This window comes from Struthio camelus, chromosome 1, assembly GCF_040807025.1.
Source record: "Struthio camelus isolate bStrCam1 chromosome 1, bStrCam1.hap1, whole genome shotgun sequence".
Taxonomy (NCBI): domain Eukaryota; kingdom Metazoa; phylum Chordata; class Aves; order Struthioniformes; family Struthionidae; genus Struthio; species Struthio camelus.
The window spans coordinates 43,174,951-43,195,244 of NC_090942.1; the positions used below are offsets into that span (position 1 = coordinate 43,174,951).

Sequence of the window (20,294 nt, forward strand, 5' to 3'; positions counted from 1 at the left end):
ATATCTAACTTTTGTTTGATTTCATTTATACAAATAAAATCCTTAAAATGTCGCTACTGCTCTTTGTGTCGAGCTGTAAAAAGAAAGAAATTAAAATTAAGTGGGTTGTAGCAGACACAAACCTTGAATCTTCCTGAGAACTTTGTTGTCTTCAGTCTCTTGCTTGGCAAATTCTTGCTCAAGTTCCATAGAAGTAGCTCTAAAATAGTCAAAATTCATATTGATTGGTGGATTTACATGTAACATTACTGAATTCAAAAAAGCTGTAGTAAAAAATGTTTGAACTTAATTCCTATGCTGCCCTTATAGGCATAGTATCCAACTGCTTTAGTTTGACATGGCACACATGAAAAGTCATTGCCCAGTAGCTGCAGGTATGCAGAAATTCTTGTCTGACAATATTCTATTAGCAGTTCCTCTACTAATTCATTAATCATGGATAATTCTTCCCGTGTGTAAAAAGTCTTGAAATATGTTTCTGGAGAAAGTCCCACTCTTCAGCTTAGGCCACTGGAAGAATTTGTTAACCATCAACATTTATTTAAGAACAGGAAAACAAATCTCTCTTTAGAAGAGAAATTTTAAAACTATATAATTTGTATCCTTTGTATCCTAGCAAGGTGGCTAAATGCTAAGTGAAACTGCTAACTGAAAGAAAACAACGAGATAACATTTTTTCCCAGCTGTTTCATGTCTTAGCTCTTTATTCATCACTAACGGGACACAAAGACAAGACGACTAGCATTGTTATTGCTCAGGTAGAAAAAAAGGCAGAAAAAGTTGTCTTCCATGATGCAGACCAAGAGTAGTATTGCTTAAGGGACACTGGGTACCAACCCAGCAACATATTCCTACCAAAGAATACCTCTGCAGGAGGACAGAATTATTTAAAAATTTCCCTTAATCAGTGTTCAGATATTTCACATGACGTCACCAATTCCTTACAGGAAGAATGGGTTCCATACTACTATTCTGATTTAACTTACTGCAGTATGTCCTGAACCAAGGAGCAAGTGTTCTGGACATGATCCATCAGTGACATGCATGAGCAGTAAGAGAGAAATTCCAGACCTTTTAACTGTAGTGACTGCACCTTCTCCGGGTGAGGTAGTGGAGTCTCCTTCCCTGGAGATATTCAAACCCCGTCTGGATGTGATCCTGGGCAATATGCTCTAGGTGACCCTGCTTGAGCAGGGAGGTTGGACTAGATGATCTCCAGAGGCCCCTTCCAACCTAAATGATTCTGTGATTCTGTAATTCTCTGTGGTTACAGCAACGGGAGGACAAGGACTCACTTCAAGAATTTTGTATGAGAGAAGGTAGATAGTTAGATGTCAATAATCCTCTATCTCAGAAGAGAAAGACAGACTTCAAAAAATCAAAAATCTAGTTGCTACCTAAAAGAACGCACTTTAATTTGAGAGAGAATAAAAAAGAAGGGATTTGTTCTACCAGGGGTAGCAGAAAATCCATACCTAAATTATGACCTGAAGAACAGGTCTTGATTCTGGAGCCTTCAGAGATAACATTGGATCAACTCCAAACTCTACAGGTACAATGCACAATGTCTTACATAAACTATTCAAAATTAAATTGTATTGTTTTCCATTTCATGAAAACCTTGCAGGGAGGGAAAAATTAACAGTAAGCATCATACAACTACTATATATTTCTATAATCCACTCAATTTTAATTTACTGTTTTATGGACTGTTAGCTCACTACGGCTCCTTTGCAGAGCTTTCGGTGTAAAGGGACCTTAAAGTAAACATTACTGTAAGAACGAGCTTCATGTATCTTAGCACTTGCAGAAAGAAAATACTAGTTACGTTATTCTAACTAAAGCAGTCTTTAGATAGTGAACGTCTTTAGCTGTGGCTCTGTTATTGCTGTTCCTGCTCTAGAAGGTATTGGAACATCTGGCATACAAAGGGAGGCTCCGAGATCTGGGACTGTTTAGCCTCAAGAAGAGAAGTCTTAGGGGAAGATCTTATTATTCTGTATAAATATCTGCTTGGAGGGAGTAAAGAAGATGGAGCCAGACTCTTCTCAGTAGCACCCAGTGAAAGGACAAGAGGCAATGAGCGCAAATTGACAGACAGGAAATTCCTTTTAAACTTAAGGAGAAACATTTTCACTCTGAGTGTGGTTGAACACTGGAACAAGTTGCCCAGACAGACTGTAGAGTTTCCATCCTCGGAGATGCTCAAAACCCAACTGGACACAGTCCTAACCTACCTGCTGTAGTTGACTCTCCTCTGAGCAAGGGACGTTGGACTAGAGAATCTCTAGCAGTCCCTTCCAAACTCAATCATTCTGTGATTCGATGCAAATTTATATCTTGTAACACCTACTACAGGCTAAAATTCTTCACCAAAATTTGAGTCACCAAGCTCCAACTGTATTTCCAATTCTGTTAAGTATCTTCCATGTTCAGGCAACGCGGTAATGTAACAAATTTTCATACCAAAATATTATGTCGTAAGAACCAGCATACCAACAATAAAACTCAGACACCCCCAGAGGAAGATATTGCATTCTCTAGACAGTTTACTTCTATGTCGATATTAAGATGAGAATACGATCTACAAAATTTTGCATATTCAAGGATTAACCATTCACCTAACCATCTGAAAAAGTTCTATGAAATTTCCATCTTTCAGATTATGAAACAACCTAATTTACCAAAGCCATTTTGAAAGAAAAAGTACAGAAATACTGCTCCAAAAGAGCTTTTCTGCTACATAAATGTATTAGTTCTGAGCTGTACTGGCGTCACACCTACGTTCTACTGATCATAAAAGAGAGGAAATGCACAAGGAGAAAATAATTTTCTCCCTATGACCACAACCCATCCTCTTGGGAAGAGCTATTTGCAGACACAGTCCAGTTCTCTTTCAGCAGGAAAAGGAAAAAGAAAAAAAAACAAGTACAGATAATTGCAGGGAAGAACTAGGTCATATAACCCAGTGAAACACATTGCGATCACTCACATCTCATTATTAAAAAGTTAACAGGCAATTTGAATAAACGTCCAAATCAGAAGTGCCACTAACTGACAGCTTACTGTAAACACTAAAATTACAGTGATTCAGCAGCCAGAGATACACTTGAAACTACGTTCTGCATAATTCTTTGCTACAGTAAACCAATCATACTATTGAAAACAAGGACACACCCAGCCACGACAGTCACATGTTTTGTCAGACATGTTAAATTCATGCAAATAGGGGTTGGTGAGATACTAAATGATCACAATCTGTGACCTACAGATTTCTCATGCGGGCAGTTAATTATAACATATAATAGAAAGACGATTCCATTTCTTCCTCCTCTTTGTTTATGCTCACTTGAAATAAGGGGAAGGAGAAAACTGGCAATATATCAGTATCAACACCTTAATTCTAAAGATATCCAATATCAAACAATATCAAACTATTAGGTGTTGATACTAGCCCTGTGTGTTCTCTACTCCAACGCTGATGGGCTGGATGATATACAGTAGCAGAGATAATGCTATCAGGACTCATTTTCTTCAACAGAAACGCAGAATTGATGCTAGAGGTAAGCATTGTATTAAGCAGCACACCTCTCTTTCCACCAGAATATAAAGCAAGGAAGAACTGCAATATACAGAGAATCTCAGAGTTTTAGAAAAACAGTGGGTGAGAAAAGGTTTTGTTGGAACATGGGGTTCAGTACGTCAAAGGGATATGAAAGCAAATGAGATGACAAAGTAAGGCATCCCAGCGTTTGTAGTCCTCAACACATGGCAATATCTGGAGAATGAAAGTAAATGAAAAGTGAAGGGAAGGGGAAGATTAAAAAAGAGAGAGAGAGAGAGCATGCGTGCGCACGAGAGAGAGCGCGTGCTACAGTCTTTCCCTCACCTCTGTTGAAACACTAGCATTATCACGGCTGATGGTATCACGTTTGCTTGCTTTTTTAAAACATAAGCGTCATAAAAGATTCAGTGATAGTGTTGATCCCTGAAAAAGGATTTTTTCCCCAAATGTAGTACTTCAGTTCATCATGTAAAAGTTTCAGTATATGACTTGTACATAGAAAAAATTGACTTCAAATTCAAACACAGCAAACAGGATAGCTTCATAATTAAATTAATTCTTATTTTAAAAATCAATCCTTATCATTCTAACAAATTACTGAATTACAGAACATCCACTCACATCTATGATTAATTTTTCTCAACAACAGCCTAAATGTAGAATTTTTAACAGTATAAATAGTATAATGTTAGAAGACCCAATTAAAAATAAATAAATAAAACTTTTTTGTAAGGGAGGAAGAGTAATTTGAAAAACAGCTGCACTTACTTTAGAAAATCCATGGCTGCTTCATCAGTACTTGTCACACGAAGGGTGAGAACTGGGTTCTGCTTAACACTTTCTGGAAGGTTATGATCAACACTTCGGAAAGTGAGGTTAGCTCCCTGCAGATAGAGCATATAATGACCTACAAGCACATCATGTATTTTGCAGAACATGTTCTGTATGTCCTTCAGCAAGTATAATTCTTGGTATGAAATGACAGAAAAGTGTAGCTAAGGTCAGTTAACCTCTTTAACAGAGCCTTTCTAGCACTAAAAAACAGCTGCAGGCTCCAAGATGATACTCTTTACCTCCCACATAGAGGTCTGCCTACTGTGGCCTAATTCACAACTCAGGAATGTGAGATTACAGAGTACTGTTCCTTCAGCCAGGCTCTACTTTTCTGGGTTTTTTCCCCCCCCCTTTCATCACTATGGGATCCAGAAACCACTGGCCACAAAAAAAGAGGTTAAGGTAGAAGGTGCTACATTGATTCTATGACAACAAACTCCTTTCAAACTAGAAGAAACCCTCCATAGCTATTTTAAACAACCTAAAATCAGATTTGAGAGCTACAAACAACTCAGAAGTAGCCATCCCAAAGTTCAAATCATTCCCGCAATGTTAAAATATACAGTAACTCCTTAAAATTACTAGATTTCACTAACAAATTTGGAGTAAAAACGCGCTAGTAATAACGTACAGTTCCCAGTGTAGTCCCTCCTAAGTATTACAGATTTTCCCCTTCCCTCCAGGTTGGGGTCAGGGGACACCTTACATTTACTCCAAAGTTCAAGAAGCTATTTGGGCTGGCAGAAGAGGGAAGAAGGGAGGGAGAGAAAAGCAGCAGACTAAGAGCAAAGAACCCTGAGAAGAATCACAAAAGCAGTAGATCCACCTGTAATACCATGCAGGCTTTGGTTGTAAAGTCTCCAAAATCCATAAAGTACAAAATGCCAGTCTGTCAGCCACCTGGACTTGGAGAGACATTTGTATATCTTAATGTCAGCCCAGAGAACCAGTTTGCAGATATGGGGATTTACAGATTAAACATCATTCAAAGGGCTATCAAACTCAGTAATGGCACATTTTCTGGATGGTTTAAAGAAGCATCTCTATCCAGAACACATTTTAATTATTCCATCTGCAGGTTAGAAACATACCCATGGCAGCCAGAAAAATTGTCTAAATAGCTGCAACCACCATTTGATAGAGTCATTTATTTCAGCTTGCAAACTCTTACATGGTAGCCACAGGTAAATAGTTAAGGTAAGGTATGTGGTTAGATAAAATACTCTAAAAACTAGTGTTGTGTTCTTTTATTTTCATATTCAAATACATCATTTACTCTAAACTTAAGATTAGTCAGAGGATGAAAGGTTGTAAACTCAATGCAAATATCCTGTGCCTGAAAAATTACTTATTTGTAAACCAGGAACACCTAACACACAAATCCAGCCATACAGAAGATGTAGCATTATTTACATTCACTGATGAGATTAGCTGGTGGATGAAGTCTAGCCTAGTTTCAAAAGCTCCATCAGATAAATCCTTGACTTTAGATATTATATATTCAAATGATGTTTCAAACTAACCCCTTTTTGCAAAAGTTTCTTTTCAAAGCTATTTCTAAACTGCTGGTGGTAAATCTGCTCAAACTTGAGCTTAAAACCAATTACCCTACAAATTTTCTCAGGTTTTAAAAAAAGTATTCAATTATTCCTTAGTGTCAAAAGTCCCAGCAGACCTTGCAAAGATTATTCATTTTTAACAAATACTTTAGCCTATTTCATCTTCAAGACACTCCTGCCTCAGCTGTTCATTTTGTCACTCTTTAATGTCTACAAATCCTTCACTGTCTGCAGCCTTACACTGTCTAGCGTATCTCTAAAAATTCTGACAGCAAAATAATCCAAACTCCTGAATACCTTAAATGGGAAAAGCCTACTGAAATTAACTGAAGGTCTTCCCCTAAATGCTAGATCACAATGGGCAACTCTAACATCTAGATATTATTTCTAAGTCTTCAACAAAATGGACACATGTTCAGTAGAAGAATACTTACTACATAAAAGTCACTGAGATCATAAGCTTTTCCTTTCTTTTGTCCACGCTGGTGTTGATACACTCCCTTCTGAATGAAAGGCAAGGCATTTGTTCTGTGAAATAATTCAAAACTGATCTTAATACAACTGAATATAGTTAAGTTTCTTAGAGTCGTTGCAAAAGATAACGCATCTAAATAACATAACGCGGTCCAAATAAAAGTGCCTTATCCTACCTATTTTTTCCAAATTGTCGAAATTCATACACAGTAAGGGATTTGTCATATGCAAAAAAAAATCCAATCAACTCTCTACAAGCATCACGACCATTTCTAGAAGGAAAATTGAAAACCACCTTTAGATTTTTGCATTTATACAAATCTAATTCAACCCAAACAGAAATAGCACTTCTATTTTGAAATACGTATTTTATGTCCAATGTTGCTTACTGTACAATCATTTTCTTTGAGAGAGATACCTGACTCTTTTCACCGAAACATTGTGTAAATCAATCTGTAGATCTGGACACGTCTTAATTCAATATTCTTTCTTTATAGTATTAAGAACACCTTTCAAAACTTCATACTCTAGTATATCAATGTAATTTTCATTCATTAACTAAAGGATTACATAAATCAAGACTCCTACATTCATTGTGGTATATGAAGTTAGGAGGCTGAATCCTCAGCTGTGTCTAGAGTGTACAGCTCAGTGCTTCAGAAAAAAAGCCACTTACAGAGCTGAAGAATATGTATCACCCCTACGCCATTTAGACCACTTACAAAGATACTCTAAATCTGCAACTTTTAATATGTAAGCAGTTACAAACAAGATACAAAGCCATGCTTTTCATCCATACTAGTTGCCACATGCTAAGATAAGACCAAAAAAAAGTTAATCAACTGAGGCGCAATGGTTAAGAGTACTATTCTACACAATCCCTGAGTCCTGCGTTGTGCTAAGATGTATATAATGGTAACATGACTTTACTTAAGAGTCTTAAGGCTGTGCAACAGGACTGTAAAACCACAAACAGTCAGCCACATCAAAATCTGTATTTACATATACACGTATATAGAAAAAAGTATGCACTCTGTGGGTATAAACATGGCTCCGAAAGAAAGGTTCAGTGCAATTAACTATCTCAAGAGGGTAAAGATCATCATTCCTAAATTCATTGAACGGAAAATCTTTACAAAATTTGTGATTACCTTGATACAATCCTACTATCAAAACGTAGCTTGTTAGAAAGCATGTTTTCAGTTAATCCTGATTTGGTCTTCACTCTGTGAAAATAATTCAACATGTTGACATGTACATGCTCACGAAGCAATAACACATGAAAATCAACTGTTTCAAAACAGTAAAAAATGTGAAATATGGTATCCTTGGCAATCTGCCTGAAAAGATGATCCTTTGTAGTTGAACTAGAAAGTAACTCAAGAGTTATAACGTGGAAGGCATTCTGGGATTACATCATACAATTGTTCACCACAGAAAAGCCGAATACATCCACAGAAGGTATACATATGAATGGGATATTTTGTTTAAATATGCTGATGTCCAGTGTTAAACTTCTACCATGCTCCTACTACACAATTCTTTTTTTTTTTTTTTTTTTTTTTTGCAAAATACCCAGGTGGGGTCTTCTTTACCCAGCTAGGTACTTTATATCTACGATATTAGTATAGATCACCATTTCCAGAAATGAAGAAATATCCATGTGATGGATGTAACAGACTGAGATTGGGGGACTGCTCTCGACATCACAGGGTTTTTTGTTTTTTTTTGGTTTTTTTTACATGATATTAAAATAATAAAAATAGAAACATTTGCCTGTGTGTTGAGATAGATTAGCAAAACAAAAATAGGAACTACACATCCACTTCATTAGACAGATCAAAATGTTTTCTCAGTTTTTCTCAAGCCATTTCAATGCTCACAGGCAAGGAATGACATTTAAATGCCCATACAGTTACCTATTCCAGAAGAAATCAGAACATGAACAAAGGTATGATTATGCTGTGAAGATCCACATCAGCACTTGCTAATGTATATTTATGTCATTTTATGCACCTCAGGGTGGGAATCTTAAAAAAAAAAAAAAAAAAAAAAAAGATAAAAAAGGTTGCAAACATGCAGCCAACTCAAAGAAGGCTATCAGAACCCTGTAATGGAGAACACTATCAGTGTGAGCTTAAAGACAGTACTCCCAGATTCTACAACTACTCTGAATTGATCATTACATACAGGGAATCCACAAAAATATGCAATTATAAGCACAGGGAGGCTACAAAAAAGGCCTCACGTGAGGCTACTAGGACCAAGCCAGGAACAAAACACCTAAAAAGGCATCAGGGATATTAGGAAAAGATACCAAATCACTGATGGCTCTCCTGGGACAGCCCTGGGAGGAGCCAAGACAAGGCGTCCTTTTCTCTTAGTTAGTAATTTGGGTTCCCCTGCCTGTCTCTGTGCTTGTGGACATGAGCACTTGATGATCTGATTACTCTCCTGTGAAAGGCCTGGAAGAAGCCAGGGCAGGGTATTACTCAAGTTCCCCCACCTGCCGCTGTCTTTTTCGTGCTCCTTTGTGCTTGTAGAGGCAAGCTTTTATCACATAACCTATTAGGGAAGACTTAACAGAGCCCAAAATAATCAAAAAATAGAGCACAAAAATGTATTTCTAAAGAACGACCACTAGATAAAACTTACTTTGTTTCATGTAGCGTTCTTTTTCTAAAACGCAACGGTGCCGTCCCAAGTCCTGGAAGTCCATGACATGCCTGATCAACATCAGCATGTGTGGATTGCTCTGGGTCACTTATAACAGCTCTATCCAAAAAGAGCAGGGAGAAGCCCTCTGCATATTAGTAAGTAATAGTAAGTATACATTTCAGATCTCTTATAGTCTTACTGAAAAAAAAAAAAAACGTGAGGATAATACAACAGTAAGAACACGGAAGTAGCCATTAACCATGCTTAGTTTTGTATATTTTTTTATAAATTCTAAATCTATTACTCAAAGTCAAATATATGCAATAATAGTCTGGTAATGCACCACTTTATGTGTAACTTAATGTGTTAATTCAGAGGATTATGAAAAGTTTCCCCCCCCCCCCCCCATTCTCACTATTTCAGTAATTGTCTCCATCAGTGGCTCCTTCCAAAATCAGTCGCTGCTGTTTCTAGTGCTGGTTAATGATGTCACTCAGCAAAACCACAGGCAATTCCTCTCCCAAGGCACTGACTACATAGTTCACAGGATCCCAAAGTGACATCAAGCAAATGGAAGGTAAATGAACTGGAATCTGAACATTATGATGCTCTCTTTATAACAATCAAACAAAAGAAGAGGCATTTTAAAAATATATTAGATTGCATCTCTCCTTATGTTACTGAAATGGTTCATAGTCAAAAGGAAAAAACAGTTTTGAATGGCTAATAATTTAAGTTTATAAAACTGCTCTATGATCTATGTTGATCCATCTTTACATATAGATCAGTTACACTGGTTTAACTGCAAATTTAGCTCCATTAAAACAAAATCAAAAAACCTTTTGTGTTTCCTTTAATAGATTTTTCATGTGACAGTTTTGAACTAATCTTCCCCGATTACCATCCTGCTCTCTGATACCAATTCCCTTGGCAGTACTGGCACAGTTATATTTGGAACATAAACAGAGAGATTTTTTTAAATTAAAAGTTCACCCTCATGCAGCTGCAGCACTACTGAACATTGTTTTGACAGTGTCAATAGAAGGGTTCAGAGCAGGAGAAGAAATACAAGAATAATAAAAAAGAGAAGCAGCTGAAGGAGTTTAAGCACAGAACGAACACTATGCATCTTGGATCACTAACGTTGCACATTTAATCCTATACCAATAGGATTAAAACCACTTCAACACAACCAGCATATTGTTAAAACAATCCCTGTAATCATCTGCTTTGTCTATTTATTTGTAAGACTATGACAAGGGACAAGCACTATTTTTGAAAACAGGGCTTTCTGCATTGAACATTGTTTCTAGACTTCATATTCTTAATCCTGCTCCAATGACATGTGGAACGTAAACATGATGTTTGATGAACACCTTGGCTCCTTCATGCAACTTTGCTGACTGTGTTCTTCATATTTCAACTTTTAAACAGCATAAAAGCAATAGCAGACTTTTACACAACATAGGCTGCTAAGCAGCGATTGGAACTGAAACAAAAAAATACAGTGGTGAAGCAAACAACATTTCAACCTCAAAATCTCAAGATTTCATAGGGTATAGTATCAGTATAAACAATTACAGAGAAAGTAACTAAGCACAGATGCATCATACTGTAGAAATACCCACAGCTAGTTTTATACAAGTAAAGTAATGAGAAACAATATTGAACTAGTCTGCATCAAACTATACTGCCATGACCACACCAGCTTTAGTAAGTCGCAGAATTATTAAGGCATACTTAAAAATTAGAAAAAGTTTTTGGGAAAAAATGATAAGGAAAAACGAGCTTGCTATACGAACCTGCTATACTACTTACCTATATATTACTTTTTTTTTTTTCTTAACATAGCATGATATCTTACTACACAGAAGCAACACTCCATAGGAGCTAAGGGGACAGCAATGAAGTTAGAAGAACTTCCCTGTGCAACCTTTATCAGCTTGATTTATCTGTGCTGAGCTGTACCTGCTCAGCACTGGTATAATACTTTTCTACTTCAAATGGATAGTGTGTTAATATTAATAAAATAATATTAATAAAGCTGAGATTCTTAGAAGAGAAAATAATACTAAAGTGCAATTTATAGCAACAAACATTCATGCATATTGCAGAGATACAAGGAGGTTATTTTCAGAAAGTAATGTTATTGTAAAACCCTTAAATCAGGTTCAGTTATAAAATTAACAATTCTCAGAGAAAACTGAACTTATGCATAGCACTTAAAGTGGAGATTTTTCATTTAACTTTTTTTTTTTTTTTAAACAAATAGCAACACTACATAAAACTTGTAATGAAGTGGTCAAAACACCTCCTTTGCAATAAAAGCCAAAGGCTCATAGATCTAAATTCTTCTCTACGGAAAACTGAAATTTTATTTAATAAATTCTCTTACCTAGATAATTGATCCACCATCACCTGTTCTACTACAGCTTGTTTTCTCCTCTCTGCTGCTACATCCTCCTGCAAGGAAAAATTGTCGGACAGTAAACAAAATAAAACATCAGCCACTTCAATAACTTAGTAATGTTACAACTAATCTGACATTTTCAAAGGTTTTTCCATCTTTTTGAATAGAGAACCCTATTCGCATGAAGAATAGCCAAATAATATTCTCTGCTACACATTCAAATTGTCTATGAATTTTATTTGTCAATAAACATGAGAATTCTAATATTTCTACTGACAGACAGCTTTCCTTATCTCTGCATTATTTCAAATAAATTTATTCTGTAAGTACAACCAAGTTTACTCTGCAGGCTCCTTGGACCCTGAGGTAACTTGCACTATTCGAGGTATCATGGTTCACACAGATTCCAATCTAGAGAATAAAAATTTACCTCCAGCAATATTAAGTCAATACTAAAATTTTAGTATGTAGTTTCAACTCAAAGTTTTTATTTATGGAATTCCAGAAATAATCTTCTGCTAAGACAGATCAACCTGAAAGATTTTATAAAGGAGAGAGAGTCCTGAGGGGGAGGGGAATTTAAGAGCAGCTGCTTACTACTTTTACTAGAGAGTAACACCTACCTATAGCCCCATGCCATTCACTATAAAGTGATCAGTAGTCAATCAGCATTTGTTCTATTAACAGAGCAATGAAGGCACAAGAAGATGCCCAAGGCCACTGGCAACAAGTAGGCCACACCATCTCCCTTCATTTCATCTTCCAGAATTCTGAACTTTTCACTGCAACTTAGATTTGCCCTTTTTATCCAAGTTATTTTTATGCTTGAGAAAACAGAAATCATAATTTCTGATGGGTTTTAGGCAACCTCCTAACTCAACCTACACGTTTGACGACTGTTTAGGTATTCCAAATCCAAAGAATGAATATATTTTTTGACTGGTTACGTATTTTAATGCAGATCATTGTGCTCAAACCAAATTCTAAGTAGATCAAGCCTCCCTACGACTGAAGAAGAATTGAATGTTGATTCCCAGACACCAGGTAAGCGCAAGTGATAATCACTAATTCTGTACAGTTACTAATTCACAAATCTTCAGGTAAACATTGATTAGCACTAGCCAAAATAAATAATGTAACACCAGATCAAGCTGTTTATTCTGAACTGATGTTAGGCCTTAAAAGATTTCTGAATTATAGGAGACTGTTTTTTTTGTTTGAGTCTGTATTTCATTTTTGCAACTATCACAACTACTGGCGCTTTATTCTAACTTACTGAATCTTTTTTGCCTGCTGTCACAACACACGCATTTACAAAGAATTATGTAAAGGAGGACACAGTGGTAATACAGAGCAGTGGTTCTTAAAACACAGTAATTCCATGGCCCATAGCTTAAAGAGCCAAAACAGCTAGCATGCTGAAAAGAATCTGATTTTGAAAGTTTACACTTTGAATTTCAATTGAATACTAGAAGGTTACTAAATGTACTTTTCTGTGGAACATCCTCCATTCAGCTTTTAGACAAAAGCTCTGTCATGAATTTACAAAACTGCTGAAGCAAGTATCAAATTTACAATGCTCATCACTGGTTAAAAAGAAATAACTCTTTTGTCCACAAAACATACGATTATTCAGAGAAAACACAACTTCTTCCACAAAAACTAGTTATATTACACATAGCCCCCAGCGGAAATCACACATGTACTGTGGAAACCACACATGTACTACAACCTCTCTTTAATATATTTTCTGTAGTTTAGGATGAGATTTCATATAAGAGAAATTCTGCTTTAACTGAATTTTAGTAATGATCACTGTAAAAGGAAATTTTAACATTGTGTATTCTCAACCAAATTTTTAAGACACCTTAAAATTAAGTGCCTACAATTGATGCAGCATACATCCAATTGAATGAATAGGTATGCAATAGTTACTTTTTTCTGTTATTCCTACTACTATCAGAAGTTTGAACCTAAGAGATGCTCCCGGGAAGACTGCACCCATGACTGCTAACCAATAACAGAAGTGCTTTTAACGGTCCCTGTGATATCCCTCACAGATGCCTATTAACTTCTTTAAAGCATGCCAACTGCAGCATATCTGTCATTCCGCAGTCCGGCATTGCTCCATTTCTCAGCCTTTTCAGCTTATTTGATTTATCATTAAGTAATTACTGTAAGGACACTTAGAACTTTTTTGTCATTACCCTCTCCCTATAGTACAGATGTTTAAATGTATAAAATAATGTATAAAATGTGTAAAATAAAGAACAGACAAATGTTTCCCATAAGAGTACTTTCTGAAAGGGTTTTCTTATAGAAATGAACAGTGACCTCAATAGTGCAACATCCATATTCGCTTTAATAAGACTAGAAAGCGAATAAATGTTTGCAATGATGCAAACTTCAGGGCATAGAGATGAGAAAACAGAATAAATGAAAAACATTATTTACCTTTACAGTCTCGTAAGATTTCTTATGGCTTAATATTCCATGAGAATGGTAGAATGCTAACTGTGTTCAACATGTACCTTAATGACCCTGCAAGATCAAATCTCAAGTTCTTCTCCACTGTAAACAATGCTAAATTCAAGGCTTAACCTTAACTTGGCAACACTGCTACTGCACAATCCTAAAAAGGGTAAAAATCATGTCTGCATAACAAATTAAAGAAATATATTGGATACATCCATTTAAGGGAAGTTGTTATTTCTCTCTACTCACGCTAGTGAGGCCGCACCTGGTTCTAGTTTATGGTCTCTCCCCTCTCCCCAAGATCAAGACAAGAGGATCCAGCAGGGGTTTGGGGCCAAAACATACAACCTGCAAGGAGAGGCTAAAGGAGCTGGGTTTGTTTAATCTGCAGAAGAGGAAGATATGGGGCACTGTGAAAGTAGCCTACAAGCGAAGGGCAGTTACAAAGATGAGAGCGGCAAACTGTTTTTTGACAGTGGCCAACAGTACAACGAGAGGCCAGAGTCAAAAACGGAGCCCTGGGAGACTCAGCATGGGTACTAGGAAGAACTACTTCACAAGGAGAGTAGCGTAGCAGAGGAATACAACGCCTAGAGATGCTGCAGAAGTTCCATCCTTTGCCATTTTGAAGACTCAGCCAAAGCCATGGATCACCTGATCTAAAAGTGAAAACAGAGCCCATACTGTTTAAAAAGACAGTTCTCATCACATACTCCATCTCAGGGAAACCAGCGTGTTTGCTCTAGAAACAAGCCAGAGCGAGAGCAGGTATGTACATAGCATGGATGATCATGGATGGAATAGAGGCTCAAAGACAAGCTAAAGACCAGAGAAAACACAACAGCATAGCCAGATTCACACAGGTCACCCATTTAATCCTCTTATTTCTTTGTATTTATTTTTTTCATATATAAGTGAAAATACGATTTATAAATCTACTACATAAAATACAAGTATTATAGACGAGATTAAAAAAACACTCACTGGAATGCTCAGCTCCATTCCTATTGAAAGAAATGGTTAAACCTCTGTGATTTCAATGGGTGCAATTACATACTAGGGCCAAACCGTCAAGGGCCCAACTTCTATTGAACACCTGGGAAGTCATTCTGTAAGTCTAGACAGTTAACAGTCTAATTCTAGCCAAAAAAAAAAACCTTACAGCTTCTGATTTTTTTATGCTGTGTTGCATATTGTAGGGCTTGCTTGTATAGCACTGCTGGAGGAGAGCTTTCTCATCAAGAGCTGTAAGATCATCATTCTGCCGGTCTTCAAGGTGTGCACCCTATACAAAAATACAATACATTCTTTTCATAACATCAAAGTTAATTAATTGCAACAAAAAAACCTTCAATTATTTATTAAAAATTCATTTTTCTCCCCCCCGCCCCCAGTCTTTATTTCTTCTTCTTTGTGCTTGTTTCTGTAAAGAAATTTTTTTTAGCCTGGCTTTCTAAGAAATTGAACTTACAGAATCTTGCTCTGTGTTCTAGGCTTATAGCTTTCGAATCTTTACCAGCTTTCAATCATACTGAAACAAAAAAGTCTCAAAAATGTTGTATTCCTACAAGCTTTGTGAAAAAATAGCAGCAAAGATGACAGACTGTTAGCACCTCTCTAAAGACGACAAGAAATCATCCCTTCTCTGTTCTGTTCAACAATAGCCAACAAAAAACAATGGATTTGCCATCATATACCTAGCTCAAAGTCCACCTCAGCTGAGGTGCTGCCTCTTGCCTAGCAAAGAAGTTAACTACAGTGTGGACAGGGAGTAGGCGAAGCATGGAACTGGGTGGGAGAGACTTGCAAATCAGTTTGGAGGTATAACAGGAATATCTCCCATGTGGAGGATATGAAGAAAACTGACAGAGGCGGCTATGTTTACAAAAGTTAGGGAGGGGGAAACATAGGAGATAAATCAAAAGAACACGTTTCATTAGTCATGCTGCTCTAGAGCAACTTCTTTTCTGAGAAGAAAAGTTATTACAAGTTCCACATATCAGATAAAGTAATAAATATCTTGAAATCTAAAGAGGCTTTGCTTTATTTATTTAATTAGGTAAATTAGGTAGTGATAATATCTAACAAAGAAAGTTCTTCTGCTAGATATCGTATTAAAATCTGTTGTAAGAATGAACATACTTAGCTTCTAGTGGTGATTAGCAAGCATCTCTGAAACCCAAGAGCATGAGACTCTGAATCACCCGTTTTTTCTCTCTCAGAATATGCTTGCCACCTATTTCTTCAGTTTCATATTAACCTGTGCTGCTCCTGTAAATACCCTCTTGATAGGCTTGCAGTATAGCATATAAAGGAGTCACTCCTTAGAAAACAGATAACATGGTGGCGTCAGACTGGTAGGTAAGCGTGGGGAGGGCGGGGAGGGCAGGGGAAGTAATACTCCAACAAATCACCAGAAATGACGATCAAATATAGAAGTAAACTTACCAAAACAACAGAATAGTTTTTTCCCCCTCAACTCTTAATTACAGATTGTTTAATTACAGACTCTTGAGTCTTATCTGAATACTAGAAATGTGACTGTAAGAGAATATCCCTTTAAAACAATCAGCAATATATGCGAAAGACACCTTAAGCCCAGCAACCATAATCCTCATCTTCTGTAAAGCCTTCCCTCTTCATTTTGCTGAACATTAAGCAAGTAAAAATCAGTAATTGCATCGTCATTCGTGATGTGCAACACATACGCAACCTGTTCTTTGAAAAACAATAACCACCTATGTTCTCCCTCAACATCTGCATACTTAATCTTTCATTAAGACTCATCATAGGGTGATCTCCCCTCACCAGTGTCTAGCATTTTACAAGTCCTCACAGATGTTGCTCACTGTTCCTATTCCTTGCCAGACACTTTTTTCAGGCATCTCTGTACACCTAGAGGGATGCAGCTCTGCACAACCACCCTTCTCCACTCTCTCTTCCAAATCAAAAGCACAGCTTTTTTTTCCCCTGCTTTGTTTTCCCATTTTTTCTCCATTTCTCTTCCTTTGTTTGCATCTTAGTTTTAATTAAAAATCACAAAGAAACCTGGCAGAACTAATAGTTTGCAGTCCAACTATACTGAATCTCATACATGCTCACAGCAGAAAGGACAGGTATTATCTTCCATTATTTTAACCCCATATTTCTTTCTCTCCTTCCCCTTTCCTTCTTTTTCAGGTTTTATACAGTTCTGTATAATATAGATGACATCCTTCCCCCTTTATTTAGTAAGTTCTGTATACAATTATAATTTAATATAATAATAATTAAAATACTTCCGTACTTAAATTAAAAGATTTTAATGCATTTATGTATTCTGAAATAACGTTTTTACCAGTATCTTTGCACTGCCTCTCATCTTCTCAGGGTTCAAGTTCTTCCCTATCATTCATGCTAACCCTGAAGCTCAAGCTAAAGCACCATGAGGGCAAATAGCACATTCCTTATGAGAGAGTATAAGCCAGGAACATACTTGTGATTATCAGTGTTTATTTACACAGAAAACTCCAGCAGATTTCCTGTGGTTTATACCCTACTCAACGTTAGTTGCTGAAACCACAAATGGAAATATCTATGCAATAAAAACATGGAAGAAATTACAAATGAAGAACATTATTTACACACATATGCAAACCTCTCTACACACTGTAATGAAATACCAACATATATTTGCTATTTAGAAATGTAATTAATTCTTTGTTAGTTACCTTCTTCAAAGCTTCTGGACATCGGATGTGGTCTTTTTTCTTTGCTGCAATTCTCTGAGAGTACTGCTTATATCTTTCCTTCATCTCTGCCTCATACTGCTGATACTTTACTTTATATTTGTCTGTTGGGGAGGGCAGATTTTCTGGTATTGTCTTTTGTTCCAAAGGAGAATGCTACAGCAAAAAATAACCTATATAAAAGCCTCTGGTTGAGATATTAAATGAGAACAGTACAATTATAACGGCCAGCCAGTCTAACTTTTAAAAGCTTAGTTGGCACTACGCTTCACATTAAAAAGAAGGCAAATACGACTGCAGATTCAGGTTTGATTTTCATGGAGTTCTTCATATTCTGCCATTTTTTATCTTAAAAAAAAAAACATGGAGCCAACGAAATAGCTTTACATCACATTTAAAGAGAGAAGCCAAGACTCAGTGGTACTGTCCTATAAGACCATGCGCCGAAGACTGTGAGACGGGGGCCCTGATATTTGATTTAGATGGCTGAAAAGGGACTGATGAATTTTTTGAATCAGAATTTCTAATAACAAGTGGTAGAAGAATATTAGCCATGGGACTTCCTTCCCTAGAGCAACATCAGTTGAAAAGGCTGTGAAACCAACTACGTAACTTCCTAAGTTTGCCTTCTTCATTTCAGTGCTCTACACAAGGGAGACTGGATCCAACAGAAACAGCAGAAATGAGAAGCCCAACACTTTATTCTTCCTTCTCTCGTTGAATAGCTAACACCTTCTTGCTTGGCATATCTTCTGATCCTGCAAGAGCAGGAAACAATACTGTTCTGGAAAATCATTTTTCAAAAAACCAAAATATTGACATTCTTAAAAGGGCAGCATTCTCTTTCAAGAGAGAAATCACATCCCTCTCACTGGTTAATTTCCTGAATGTTAAGATTATATTTAAATTATTGTTCTGAAAATGACCTACTTGGGGAAGATTTACTTACACAGTCTGTTATTGCAGAAGCTGGAATATATCTTGCTAAAGGAATGCTCAGTCAGGACCCAAGAAGCAAGCAATGCAGAAATAAAGGCCGCTCAGAGGAATACATTAAAGTATTTTTCAGGACTGCTTGAAAATCTGAAGGAGGAAGGAGAAAGAAAAGAAAGGAGAGAAAAAAGGGACCAAAGAAAAGAAGGGAGAGGAAAAAAGGGACCAAAGAAAAGGAGGAAAAAAACGGAAAAAAAGGAAACCAAACAAAGAGGAAAAAGAGAGAGAGAGAGAGAGAAAGAGAGAGAGAGCGCGCACGCAAAAGAGCGTAAATGAACAGAAGATGCATTCCCACACATTCAGCACTACTGTATTTTAGATATAATGAAGGCAGGAAGGAAAGAGACAGAAGACAAAGGAAAGCAATGAAGAAAGACAGAATGACCTTAGGAGATGGTCAAAGCCATAGGAACCTTTTGTTAGCATTCCTGCATCTAGACAGATTTACATTTTAAAAATATGGTAAAACGAGAGGTGAAATTTTAGGCATCCACAGCTAAAAGGAGTATAGCAACTCAAGCATGTTTGTATTGCACGCTTAGGATGCAGTACAGGGGAACATAACCTATTCATAGTTAAATGTTTAATTTAAAGTAGAAGTGTAAAGTGCATAAATATCTACATCAGGTACATGGATACTCTGAGAAGTAATGTACTCTTAGTCCAGTAATCTCAGTAATCTCAGAATCAGTTCACACAGACTTTAATGAAGAGTGTATGCACTAATTAAAGTCTAAAGTCTTAATGAACCTGAGTTGCTATGTTTTCATTAGCTAAAAATTCTCAGAAACAATAGAGTGTTAAGCTTTTAGAAGCATACAGAAGTTTAAACAGTTTGAAAGAAAAAAGTGTAGCTGCTGCAAAAGAATGTTACTCATGTTCAAAACACCCTTTCAGACAAATACTTCAATTTGCCCTTGTGATGGACAGGTTTTCTGTTTTTCTACTTTCATTCACAATTCTCCTAACTTCCTTCAATAATACTAGGTGAAGTGAAGCCCCTTGAAGGAAAAAGAAGAGACTGTGCCTTCCCTGGAGGAGCTACCAAGTCTGATCAGGAGAGAGCATCTTCTACAGAGCAGAAAGCGTGGAGGACAGGGAGCCACAGCCTGGCGCAGTGAGGCCGCAGACTGTAGCTCATACAGAGAAACTGCAAAGAGCAGGCAGCTTGGCTCAGCAGGGGTAGGCAAAACCCCCCTAGAGTCTGCTGCAACTCAGGTATCGACTTAACAGCAACCCTCTGTAGATGCAAGAGACACAATGGGCAGTGGCAAGGTTGCACATATATATAATAGAAATATATATATAATATAAATAATAATAGTAACATTTTGCCATGATTATGTATTGTGCATGATTGTAACAGAAAATAATCATGCTGGTGGTACTGTTCCTGAATTAATTTAACACTTTTGATATCTAATTTCTCGAAGATACAGGGATATCGAAAGGCTACTGTTTGCAGCACTTTTCCCTCTAACTATCACATCTGAAACACTTTCTCAGTATGTATTTTTTCAGCTACTTTACCTCCATTTTCTTCTGACAAGACTTTCTACATATCTGTTTAAACTAAAGGAAAAGAGAAATTGAATAGT

General features: G+C 36.8%; 1 protein-coding gene across 1 annotated transcript in view; it reads right to left on the bottom strand.

The window, feature by feature from the left end:
• Positions 1–20,294, bottom strand: part of CAPS2 (calcyphosine 2) — a 32,885-nt gene that overhangs the window by 6,155 nt on the left and 6,436 nt on the right. The window contains exons 6-14 of the mRNA XM_068935895.1: positions 17,686–17,859; positions 15,138–15,260; positions 11,486–11,553; positions 9,088–9,207; positions 7,584–7,658; positions 6,609–6,704; positions 6,393–6,486; positions 4,334–4,449; positions 123–199 (exon numbers count right to left, since the gene is read on the bottom strand). Of these exons, the coding sequence (XP_068791996.1) occupies positions 123–199; positions 4,334–4,449; positions 6,393–6,486; positions 6,609–6,704; positions 7,584–7,658; positions 9,088–9,207; positions 11,486–11,553; positions 15,138–15,260; positions 17,686–17,859 (943 nt within the window). The remainder of the gene's footprint in view (positions 1–122; positions 200–4,333; positions 4,450–6,392; positions 6,487–6,608; positions 6,705–7,583; positions 7,659–9,087; positions 9,208–11,485; positions 11,554–15,137; positions 15,261–17,685; positions 17,860–20,294) is intronic.